This window comes from Crocodylus siamensis, chromosome 4 (assembly GCF_052110815.1).
Source record: "Crocodylus siamensis isolate JL-2025a chromosome 4, ASM5211081v1, whole genome shotgun sequence".
NCBI classification, from domain to species: domain Eukaryota; kingdom Metazoa; phylum Chordata; order Crocodylia; family Crocodylidae; genus Crocodylus; species Crocodylus siamensis.
Genome location: NC_143398.1, coordinates 101289826 through 101302809, shown reverse-complemented (window position 1 = coordinate 101302809; position 12984 = coordinate 101289826). Strand labels below are relative to the sequence as shown.

The window sequence follows — 12984 nt, the reverse complement described above, 5'->3', positions numbered from 1 at the left end:
ATGGCAACTACAGAAATATGTGTCACAGACAATGAGCAAGGAGCACAGATCCACGACTATATTTTGGTGTGCGCACTGCACAAAGCAGCTGACTGCAGGCTTCCACCACACTGATCACATAACAGTGAATTTACTTTGCATATAACAAATTTTTGGTCATCTCATAGGAGTGAATTTGCACATACAGAACCCGCATAAAGCGAGGGAAACCTTTATGTGCCACATAACTGGTGGTAAGAAGAGGCTGGATCAGTTCCATAATAAAGCATTATGCAGTTTTCCTCTGGTGAGAAGAAATGCATAGTTTAGATATTGCAAAGGCACCAATGAGTCATTCTGAGAGTTTGGATAAATACAGTGAAACCACTAAGAAAACAGCTTGTGGAAGGAGAGAGATTGTTGATGTAGTTGGCCAATTCCTTATTGTCTTTTTTTCTGAAGGTTTGAGTTCAACTCTTTTGCTTAGGTTTCCAAAGAATCTAATCTGCTGTAAGACTTATAACCTGCCTAGATGCTTCAGCTGGTCAGTGATGATTGCTGGGAGAGAGAAGGGGGCATGGGGTGTGTGAGACAAGCAGGGATTAGGGAGTAGGAATTGGTTGGGCAGTAGATGTAGCAGTCTACTACTACTGTTTGGTGTGTGTGTGTATATAGGTTTCTGGAGTGCAGTACTTTTATTTACTTATATAATTTGTCAAGTTGCTATATGCTTCCACTGAAAGCTGTACAGTAGATCTGTGCTTTTTCAAAAAAATATTTAGATGCTCTGGATCTGACAACAGAATGGATAAAGGAATCAATAAAAGATGAATTATCTTCTGTTTCCTGTGAATCATCATCCCCTGGTGCTGATAGCGGCTCTAAACCAAAACTGAGTCCTACTCTGGTGCTAAACAATGGTTACTTGAAACTCTTACAGTGGGATTATCAAAAAACAGTTCCAGAAGTAAGTGATTTGGATAATGCTTGTTGAATTATGCCAGCATCTCAAATTATTCTTAATTTTGTAACTGCAAGCAAGTTGGAACAATTTTATCAATAAAGGCATTAGATATCATAGAACCCTTTGTAGACATCTCTTAGAAAACAGTGCTTTTGGTGTTATAGTGCTATGTTCCATAACCAAAGAGCGTACTCTTAGAAATGATATGTTTTTATCTGTGTGCATTACAGTGACATACCATTATGTTAGTGATACTCTGTGTGTACACTGTCTACCATGACAAGAGAGTTTATGCCAATTCCCTTTTCCCTGATACAATCAAGATAATATTTAATGACCAGATTAACTTTTCTGCAAAGTTAGCAAAACAGCAATTCATCAGTTCATATTATGAATTATCTCCTGTTGGCTACAGGCAAGTGCTAGATTTCTGTACTGAGGTTGCTGGCCTCTGTATCATTTGGTGCAACTAAATGTGGAATTTTTCTGTTATGCCAAAGGTGGCATGTGCTAGCAGGATCATACTGAAAGAGCTTCTGTCATTCTTCAGGCATCATCCATATACATGATGGGTACCTGCCATACCATCTGGAGAATCCCTTTGGGATGAGTTCTAGTCCTTATTTATTTGATACCACTAGAGGAACATTTTGTAAAACAGCATGAACTCAAATACTGGCAATAAGCAAATAATGCCTAGCTCCATTCCTTATGGAGTAGGGAAATAATGCCTAGCTCCATTCCTTATGGAGTAGGGAAACAGAACAGTCTTTTAGATGGCTAAGGATCTAATGACTGTTTAATGATAAACAGTCTTTTAGATGGCTAAGGATGGAAGAGACCCCCTTCTGCCCTATGTTCTGCTTTGATTCTGTTGTCTATACAAGGTCATACTCAAAAATTTGACTCCTCTTCAAAGCATCTGTGTTCCCTCTGGCCCATGTTGCCCCATCTGAGATTTCAGTGCCACTGTTCCATTGACATAAAATTTGACCACTTCCAACAGATGAATCAGTTCTACAGGCATAAGTTCATAGGCACCTGGCCCAGTGACCTGGAGTTCTAAAGGCCAGGACGTTGATTAAGGACAACACCTCGGCATCTTCAGAGTAAATTGGAAAGGTCACTTAAACTTCACAGCTGCTTACAGACATGGAACTGCCCCTTCCTTCCCCCCACCCCAACAGCACTTTCCCTGCTTGTGACTCTCATTTCCCCACCCCCGCCTTCCCACAGCCCTTGCTCCCCAGCCCAGCTGGAAGGGTCCCCAGCTGCCAGGGCAATGTGCTTGGGTCCACAACCCCCTGCCCCAGTCCTCCCTGCTGTAGGGGGTGTGGGGCTGGCTCCCTGCCATGGCACACAGTCCCAAGTGGGGCAGAGGGGACCCGTGCCCCCCAGATCCGTGCACGGGACAGGCACGGGCTGCAGGCATGGGCTCCCACCCTGCTGTTCTCCCCTGGACCCTGCACAGCCCAGTGGGTGTGACCTGGCACGGCAGGGCACAGCAGGGCCATGCAGAGAAGCTGCTCGCCACTGGGAGCTCCCTGCTGCCCTAGCAACACTCCTTCTGCACGTGGGGCTGCAGTGAGGACAGCAGCGCGGGGTTGTGCTCAGAGCAGTCCCACGTGCAGGAGGCACATTGCCAGAGCAGTGCGGAGCTAGCAGAGGTGAGTAGCTTCTCCATGTGGCCCTGCTGGGCCCTGGTGCACTGGGTCACACCTGCTGGGCTGCAGAGGTCGCAGGGGAAGGAAGCAGGGTGGCAGGACACAACAGCGCTGCGCACTTTGCACTGCCCTGGTGATGTGCCTCCTGCATGCAGGGTTGCTTTGAGGGGTGCAGTCCTGTGCAACTGCCCTTACTGCAACCCTGCGTGCAGGAGACACATCGCCAAGGCAGCAGGGAGTTTCCAGCAGCGAGCATCTTCTCTGTGTGGCCCCGCTGTGTCCTGCTGTGTTGGGCTGCACCTGCAGGGATGCAGAGGCCCTGGCGGAGGGCAGCAGGGCAGGAGCCCACAGTCCATGCCTGCCCTGCACAGATCTAGGGGATGCGGGTCTCCCCTGCCTCCCTCAGGAGTGCACGCTGCAGCATGGAGCCAGCCCTGCCCCCCCGCCTTTCCCCCTGCCCCGACGAGCTGCCTGGGGCCCTGTCCCACTCCCTGCTGGGGCCGTGCAGCCACGTGTTGCAGCCCCAAGCCCCACACAACCCCCTGGCTGGGCAGCAGCCCTATCCCTGCCCAGCTCCCTCCCTATGGGGGCCTCAATCCCCATCTTCCCCCTCCCCCAACTTAGTTGTGGGAGCTGCTCTCGGGCTGCCTGGGGCCGTATGCATGTAGAAGTACGTGGTGTCCCCTGTCTCGCCGTCCTCCTCCTGCTCTCTGCCAGCTCCCTGCATGTTGGAACTCTGCCAGCCTGCAGGGAGCTCATTGCAAAACTGGAAAATCCACAGGTTTCTCTGGTAAAACGAGAAATCCGTGTTTGCCTCCGGCAAAAGGTAAAATTCACTGTTTACTCCGTTTTTCTGTGGGAGACAGAAAACTCAGATCTCCGGTGATTAGGTATCCTTCAGGCCTTAACTTTTGGGAGAAACACTTCAATTCTGAAGTGGTGGGGTTTGGTATAAGAACCAACTGAACAATTTTGTTACAGTGACAAAAAGATGAAGCTTGCAAAACATTTGCTGCAAAATCTAGACATTGACACCTAGAAATTCTAAAGAACTTGCATGATACTGTGCATATTATGTTGTCCATCTACAACAGCAGTGTCAAACTCATCTGGTCCACAGTTGTGGGGCTGGTCTGCAGGCCAGATGGGGCTCAGTCCCAGATGCCAGCCTGCAGGACTGGTCTGGTGCAGGTGTTGCATGCAGCACATGCCCTGGATTGACTTCACTTGTTACTTGTAGCGTCAGCTCCAGCCCTGTGCATTGCACTCAGCATGTGCTGGCTCTGGCCCTGCACACAGTACATGGGGTCAGTCTGGGGTGCACACTGCATGTCCAATGCAGAACTATAGGACTGGCCCTAGATCTAGCAAACAGAGTTGAGCTGGCATGGGTGCTGCACTCTGTATGCAACCCAGGCTGGCCACATATGCCACGTGCAGCATACGCTGGCTCCATTCCTCCATACCGTGTGCAGCCTGTGCCAGATGCACTCTGCATACAGCGTGTGGGGCTGGGGCCAGCACGTGCTGCATTCAGCGTACCGGTCTGAGACCCACAGGCAGTTCTGTGGACTGGGTGATAGGGCTCCGTAGGCTGGATCTTTGACACCACTGATCTACAAGATTGAGTTCCTATGTCATTTATAAATAGTTCTATATATTAGATATTCACCTCTTCCATATGTGAGTGAATAACTAATAACTAGCCTGACTTCTCTCCACACTGAGAAATTGACTGTCCACAGCTTCCTTCCACTGACATTCACTAGAATTAGACGTGTTCAGTCACTCTGAATATTAGGATGATTGGGCAGGATCTTGTGCACAGAACGTACAGCATGGGGATAGGAAGAGTGGGAGGGACCATAATATGGACACCCTAGTTCATAGAGTTGTCAGAGATCAGGAGAATGTTACCACAGCATGAAGTGGCAACTTCCCGTGTCTGTCCTTTGGGACAAAGAGCATCCAAGGGATTCATTTGAAGGCAGCCATATACCTGTTCCCTGTAGTTTGTGTATTAAGGAAATCTGTCTCTAACTGTGTTCAGGACTTATAGGTGACTTTGTACCATGCAGCCCCTCTTATCTGGCACAAAGCAGCCTGCTACTGGTGAGAACTTTGCCTGCAAAGTTTTTTCCATTCCTTGATATAACTGTGGGTTTTCTTTCTTTTTTCAAATTATTTAAATTTCTTTTTAAATGTAGTTCTGTAGTGCATGCTGTCTGCTACTAAGTATGCAAGGAGATGATAGCAATTGCTGTGTATTTTCAGACTTCTTTGAGTATTTACATGTTTTAATCAGTGTTGCACTGAAGTTCCACACATATGCATCCTGTAATAGTGTATTAGCTGCTTAGGTCTCAGTTTAGTGTAACTTACAATAATTGGTACTATTATTTCAATTCTAGACGCTAGTGACCGATGAAGCTCGCCTTCAGGAATTGAAGGAAAAGCTGAATCAGTTGAAAATTATAGCCTGTGTATATCTCATAACAAACAATATACTGGGGGCAACAATTGTAGGTCTACCGGATTTTCCTGACAAACTAAAAAGGATTTCAGCTGCTCTACTTGAAGGAATGAACACAAAGTAAGGTTTGGTTTCTCACCTCTTTCTTTCCTTGAAGGAAATAACCTGGTGGTTCTCAAAACAACTTTTATAGTGTTTTTTATTAAATGGTTTAAGCGATGTAATATTGAACATTATTGCTGATTGGATTATACTAAATCTTAATAACCTACGTGTTTTGTATCACTTTAAACCAGGGGTGGGCAAAATATGGTCCATGGGCCAGGTCTGGCTTGCCCACTGATTGGATCTGGCCTGCAGGACCAATTAATTGCATCCAGCCCGCAGTGCTCTCGTCTGGGGCCGCTGATGGCCCTGGCCAGCAAGTACAGCTTCCTGGTAGGGCTGCTCCCAGTGCGGCTGCAGTTTCCCAGGTACTGGTCAGTAGGGGTATGCAAAACAGGCCGTATTCAATTAGATTCATCCCGAATCAGGGACAGTGATTCGATTCGCTGATTTGGATCACTGTCCCCAGTTCGATTAGGCCGAATCTGAATCTGAAGATTTGATGCCGATTCAGAGAATCAGCAATTTGGCCATAGACACAGCTTTAAATGTTTTTTCTACATACTTTGAGGTACCAGGCACCATCTTGTGAACACTGAGATGGTGGGGCAGATAAAGCATCCCACAGGAGCGCAGCCCCCTCCCCTCAAAATGTGTTCATCAGCAAACCTGAAAGTGGACCAGAAGTACTTTCAGTCCACTTCTGGGTCTGCCACTGAGCATGTGGGGAGGTGCCCCTGCACCCCCCCAGCTTGGCAATCAGCCACAGGGGGGACTCCAGGTGCCCCCCCAGACCCAAGAGACACCAGTCACCGATCTCGGGGAACACAGGGGGGGCCCCAGCATGCTCCCCGGCAGACCTGGAAGTGGACCAGAAGGCAGTTCAATGCCTTCTAGTCCACTCCCGGGTCTGTTACCAAGCACACTGGAGACCCCTCCTCCCCACACCCTGCTCCTGTGGGACGCTCTATCTGCCCCAGCATCTTGGCATTGGTACCTTGAGGTATGTAGAAAAAACATGTAAAGCTGTGTCTATGTCCAGATCGCTGAATCTCTCCGAATTGATTCAGAGAGATTAAAGGGTCTCTTGATTCAATTTGGATCTGGAGATTCAGCCACTGAATCGGGCCAAATGTCCACCAAATCGAATCAGGGACCAAAGCTTTGCACAGCCCTACTGGTCAGCTCCTCCTGCCTCCAGCAGCTATTCCTCTTCCTCCTGCCCCTGCTACATAACTGGTTAGCTAGAAATGTGGGGATGTGTGCTGAACACCATACACCCAGTCAGGTGGAGGGGAAGCTGTAGCTTGGCAGCTCCTGCTCCAGCAGACTGGGCTCCAGCTCCAGTTCTTGGCAGTCTTCCACCCACTCAGTTGCCCGCAGGTCCCTGCCCAGCACTCCAGGTGGGCGGAGTGAATGGAAGGCAGGCTGAAGCTGGAGCCCTGTGTGCTGGGGCTGGAGCCACCTGGCTGTAGCTTCTCCCTTCCCTCCCTAGCTGGGCATTTTCTGCCTGGCACTTATCCCCACGGCTTCCGTGCATTACCTATCCAGAGTGGCACAGCAAGGGGAGGAGGAGGAGCAGCTGGAGGTAGAGAGAACCAAGTAGTACTCAGGTGGCTGTGGCAGCAGCTCTGGCAGGAAGCTGCATGCATGGGCCAGGGCTGGGTTGGTGCTGTCTGTGCATAGTGTGGGAGCACAGCACAAGCACGGTCCAGATGGGGGAGGGATGGACTGTACCTGCCCCCTATTCCTTACCCTCAGCCAGCTCCCAGGACCTAGCGCACAGGTAGCCCCTCCCACATGCACACACATCCCCCCCACACACTGTACAAGAGTAAGACTTTATTTTGAGCTATTATACAATTATACAATTATCTTTATATACACTATTCAGAAAAACAAGCCAGGGCAGAAATTATTTTTTGAAATACTGTTTAAAAATGTTATAGTAGATCTTTTGATTTTTTTTTTTTTTTTTTAAGTATATGATTTGTTTTTTAACTATACTTTGTTAAAATGATATCTTCTGGAATATTTTGTGTGGCCCTCGACAGCTCACTAAAACTTATTGAGTGGCCCTCCAGTGGAAATAATTGCCCACCCCTAACTTAAATGCCCCCCACCAACTGCTGAATGCTGCCCCTCCACACACTCCCTCTGTGGGTCCTATGTTGTCACCCTCTGATCTAGGTAGTCTGTAATATTCATCCAGTCCCTGGCAACTTGGCTGAAGCTGCCACTTCACTACGAACTGCGGAGCGGGGGTGCACATGCGTTGAGACACTGTCCTTAAATGTAATGTGTCCTTAAGGCACTAAACTTAAGACATGATTAACCAGTTAATCGTATCTTAAGTTGCTACCCAGTCACGTTAATACAGTTGATGACATGATAAAACAAGGAATAAACCACAAAATTAATTATTTAAAAAAAAAAGTATAACTGTTGCTGGTTCCTATCATGCCATTAACTGAATGTGTGGTCAGGCTGGGAGTCCGAGTTATGGGGTACGCCCCTGCAGCTGGGAGCCCTGTCAGCTGATGTGGGTCCCAGCCATGCGAGTTTCCTGGTGCAGAGGGAACCTCATGGCTGCTGAAGCCCAGCCATGCAGCCCACTGAATGGGGAGGAGGGCTGCTTGCATGAAGTGGAGCAGGCAAGATGGCTGCTGCTCCAACCCCTTGCCATTGATTGGCAGAGAGGGCTGCCTGTCATGTGGCCCCACCCCTCTCTGCCAATTAGTGGCAAGGGGCAGGGCCACAGGTCAGACAGGCCTTGTAGCCAATCAGTGGCAAACAGAAGGGCTGGATGATGGGCAGCCCTCAACCAATCAGAGACAGGAGAAGAGGCCACTTGGTCCCTTAGCCAATCAGAGATGTGTGGAGGAGGGGGGGGCACCATAATAAGCCCATGAAAATGGCCACTGGCCCCATGATCTGCCCACAAAATCAGCCACCTGCCTCCTCGAGTTGGATAGAGCCCTACTGATAAAACACATCATCTGAGAACTGACTGTTGTAATGACTGTCAGTCATAGGATAATCTGAACAGTGCATCCAGGTTCTGTTTAAGTATATTTTAAATACTATAGTCCATATCCAGGACAGAGTTTATGCATATGCTTAAAGTCCAGCATGTGAATTAGTTATTTTGAAGCCATTCAAACAAGTAATCTGTTAAAAAAGCCTTTTTGATCTGCATCCCTACTAATGGGAGTTCTGGTTGCGTTTCCTATCTGTAAAAGCTGGTAAGCAAGTTTACAAAAATCTTTCTGGGTATCTTCTTTTATTGGAAAAGGCAACTTTTAATTAAAATTACCAAAGAAAAAGGTTTGTGGGAAGTGAGGACGGAGTCAAAATAGCTTTGTAACAAATGTTACAAATCTGATAGAACTAAAACACCCTTTTTTCTTTCTCCAGAACATTTAATTTGAAGGAGTCTTTGAATGGTATTGGTATGCAGATTTGCATTGAAGTAAACAGGTCCCTAACTGAGAGAGACTTCCCCACACTAAATACAGAAATGCAGAATAACCTAGTGGGTCAAATCTGTAGCATCACTCAGGAAGAAAATCCCATCAGCTCCTTGATTGGTTTGTATAACAGAAATTCTCTTATATGCATCTGTATACATTTTTTTTAGGTTTGGTTAATTGCCTGCTGAATTACAAAATGTTCTGAAAGTTAAACATTGTCTTCACCTAAACTATAGAAGCAAAAAAAAGTCTTTTTTCTTTTTAAACTGATTCAGTACATAACTTGAGGTAAGAAAAATAATGTAATTGTCTCTAATTAAAAAAGACAATCATCTGGAAATTTGCAGGTTGGAAATCAAAGTTGGAAAGACTTTTCAGAAATATAAGCAAAGTGCTTGCAATGCTTAAGGACATCCCAGAACAAACGAAGAAGTGAATGCTAGGATTTTGGAAAGAAATTTTTTTCCAGGGAGGGTGGGAGGGGGGTTGCATGTTATTGATACCTGGTACACACCAGCTAAGGATCTTTCCTCATAACCCAGGATTAATTTAGTCATCACATTAGCTTTGCAGTCCACTTGAGAATGAGTAATAAAAAGTATGTTGTAACGGTTCTTTCCACAGATGGGGGCGAGAAGGAGTGACACTTTTTTTCTAAATTTTTAGCCTTGGGGATCAGTTAAAGAGGAGATACAGGGCTCCGTGTGTGTTTGTGCGTACCCATACAGAACGTTTTGTAAGGCAGTTATGGCACTACATTTTAGGTTTTCATGTCTATATTTTATGTTGTGAACATGCTTATCTCTTTCAGATAAACGAATTCAGCTGTACATGAAGAGCTTACTTACTCTTCCTGTTCCTCACAAATGTATGCCTACTATACCAGGAGGCCTTTCTGTGATTCAAACAGAGATCGAGTCTATTGGATCCCAGTACACAAACATTGTAAATTTTAATAAGCAAGTTTATGGGCCATTCTATGCAAATATTCTCCGAAAGTTGCTTTTCTGTGAAGCACCAATGGGAAAAGTAGAAACCGAAGCATCTACTAATTGAAAAATACTTTGACTTGATATGGTAACCAGTCGCTTTCCCTTCGCCGTATTTATAATAAAGATATTGTGACCTCTCTCTAGTGCACATAATTTGTGCTGGTGACTTTTAAAGAGAGATGTATATCAAAAGGAGAACAAAATCCTGTTAGGTGTATACAGGTAAAGTTTTTCCAAATTCATTGGAAATTAATTTGATACGTATACATATATTTTTTAATAGACTGCATCTATTTGTAATAGATTGTAACATTTATTGTACCAACTACCATCAAGTTTCATCTTCCAAAACAAACGGTTTTTGACTTTCAGTGTAGAGGATTTGACTGAATATCGGTTGGGGGGTGGTTTTCTTTGCTACTATTGGTCTAATTGACAGGATTCTTAATAGTGTGTTTTTGCTTTTGGTTTGTTTTGGGTTTTTGTTTTGTTTTTAAAAATGATATGTTACATGTACTGGTGCAATTATGAGATGACACAGTACACATTTACTTTCATTGCTTTATTACGTATGGCACACTATGCAGATGAATATGAATCAGTTCTTGAAAACACTGAGATAAGAGAACATGGTGTAACTGAACTTGGAACAAAGTAATTTGCATCAGGCTAAATCTTGGTACTGTTACAGTTCTTAAGATGAGAATTTGGCTTGCTTTTGCTTTCAGAAATGCCAGTATTACTATAAGCTGTTTTAAATGTAGCAGTTACACAAAGTGAATACTATTTCTGTAAAAGGAAAACATCCAGAATTTGTCAGCTATAATCTAGGCATTAAAGGTAAAGGCCTTGCAAAAATATTTTTGTGTGTGATTTTTAGCAGCATTTTGTTGTCTATAATAAAGGCTAATATTGTCCTTTATTTTAAACAGGTGGAGGCCTAACTTAGTTTTGATGTTTTGTATAGGACCTCAGTTTTCGTTATGGGATACTAATCGCCTGTGAGTTGGGGGGCCTTACAAGCTTCTGACCTCAAGTGTTTTTAAGTATACAAGTTGTTGGAGCTCAGTAGAATAGCTTAAAGCAGCTGGATAAGTGTTGTGCTGGATTGGGTCATACATTTTCAAAAAAGTGTGTGTGTGTGGTGGGAGGGGTTGTGGGTTTTTTTTTTTTTGAGTACTTCAGGTTTTAGATCTTGAATGAGGAATCCAAAATTGCTTGTCACTTTTGAAAACTTAAACCAGAAGGGACTAACATCACGGTTTTTAGATGAATCCCACAGCCTGCCAGCAGACAATCAAAAGACTACTTGAAACAATGGAAATACTTCTGTTGTTGCAAATGGACTTCAGGGCCTATCCCAATGCATAACTTCCATTGAAGACCATAGGAGTCTTGTATGAAGGAATGAAATAGGATTAAGACCTGTGGTGTAGGGGTGTCTAAAAGTTTAGATATTGCAAATATATTTTAAATAATATTTCAAATGTATTGGATATTGTAATGCTTAAATGTTTAGTGTAAAATGGTCTTTAGCAGATTGAATCATAGCTAACTCAAGAATATATCATTACAGGATTTATAATGGATAGTATTTTAAACTTTATATAGTATATTGGTCCCCCTTTTTAAATGTAAAAAAATAGAAACTTTCAGCTGGTACAAACTTAGGTTTTTTTCTGTTTTTACTGTTTTATTGTGCAACAGTATATTGTCACTTAAAATCTTTGCCTGTGTGCTATGCGCACAGATTTTTATAGTACATCTTGTATGTCTGTCATGAAAGTTGAAAAATGATTGGGCATTAAGAGCACTGTGGTTATATAGTCAAATCAGCTTTTAAAAAAGTTATGTAAATTCTTTTTAACAAGAAAATTGTATTTTAGGGATGTGTTTCTCAAACTGAGGCTGGCTTTCCCACAAAAGACAAAGCAGGAACTTTCCATCCCTCCTCTTCCTTGGAGATTACATGTAGGTTAAAGTAAGAGCAGAAGTGCTGAAAACAGCCTTTTTAAAAAGAGATGCCTCCTCCACTTGCCTTCAGCTGTATGCCTTGTCCAAGATGTTGCACAAAATAGATAAGCATATAATTTAGGTAAATCTATTGATGGAAGTTTGAGAAACCTGAAATTTGAAAGGAGCCCTGAAGAAATATGCATCTAAACTTGAGATCTGGAAGTCAAAAAGGCAGGAGGAGAAGGGAAATATACCAAGCATCAGATGCTGTATGGTAACTGCTCACATGCCTGCTCTTACCTATTGCAAATGAAAGCTAAACCATAGGAAGAAACATGCATACAGGGAGCTGTTGCATAGTAAATCCTAGGCTGTTTTTACTGCCTGGGAACTACTTCACATGTCCATATCCTTTGAGTGCAACAAGCATGCCAGTGAAGTAACATATAATTGTCTTGATGAATGAGACTTAACAAGCTTTAAGAGAAGAATGAATACTGAAAAAGCTAATGAGGAATTCTAAATTTAGGAAATCAAACAGGATATTTATTATAAACTATTTTAAAGTTGACCTTTGGTCCTAAAGAAAGCTATAAATATTTATAAGACAAATTTTTATCATAATATTTTCTTACTAACTTTTCTAGTGTAAATAAGAAAAATCTCTTGTGGCAATATCAGTTGAAATATGTTTCAAATTACAGGATTCTAAACTACCTGGGGAAGCTTTTGTACTGTAACTCCCACTATACAATGAGGATTGACAAAACATTTTGTAACCACTGAAGTGATTTGAAAGGGGCATTTTTATAGCTTGGCATAAGTTAAAGCAAATACTTCATGTATTGTAATTATTGATGTTTAATACTTTGGACACGGACCTCGTATCTGACCTTTCATCTGTTGCATGCCATTTTTGCTAACATGGCTTAATTATATTTGCTTCCACTCTGAATTTGTCTTGGTGAAAATAAGACAAATGTTATGTAACAGCTTTATTAGATGACAAATATTTGTAAGATTTTGTATGCATTAAATTCTGTTTGTGCTAGCACTTTCGTGAGCAGTCATTCATGTGCACTGTTTCTGTTAAATGTCTGAGAAATTGATTACAAAACTCTTCTTCCCCCACCCATGTCTCTCCTAGCATAGAGAACACATGCTGATGCATCTAAAGGAAAGGGATAAACCCAAAAATGAAGTCTACAAATAAGAAAACAGCTGTTGTTTTGAAATCGCTTATCTTAGTGGAGGAGTGTTGGCAGCAGAACAGATGGGGTTTTGTTTGTTTGTTTGTTTGTGTTTTATCTATTTTATTCCTTGGCCTGTTTTGGTTTACTGAAGTTCATGGCTTGAAACGAGCCTCAAATAATTTACA

The 12984-nt window shown here is 43.6% G+C and overlaps 1 protein-coding gene across 2 annotated transcripts in view; it reads left to right on the top strand.

The window, feature by feature from the left end:
• The window catches only part of TCP11L2 (t-complex 11 like 2), a 28058-nt gene extending 15398 nt beyond the window's left edge, over nucleotides 1-12660 (top strand). For both annotated transcript variants that reach the window (XM_090043164.1, XM_090043163.1), the window contains 4 exons: nucleotides 762-946; nucleotides 5019-5200; nucleotides 8603-8775; nucleotides 9470-12660. In XM_090043164.1, the coding sequence (XP_089899290.1) occupies nucleotides 762-946; nucleotides 5019-5200; nucleotides 8603-8775; nucleotides 9470-9714 (785 nt within the window). In that variant the 3' untranslated portion in view covers nucleotides 9715-12660. The remainder of the gene's footprint in view (nucleotides 1-761; nucleotides 947-5018; nucleotides 5201-8602; nucleotides 8776-9469) is intronic.
• Nucleotides 12661-12984: the final 324 nt, after the last annotated feature.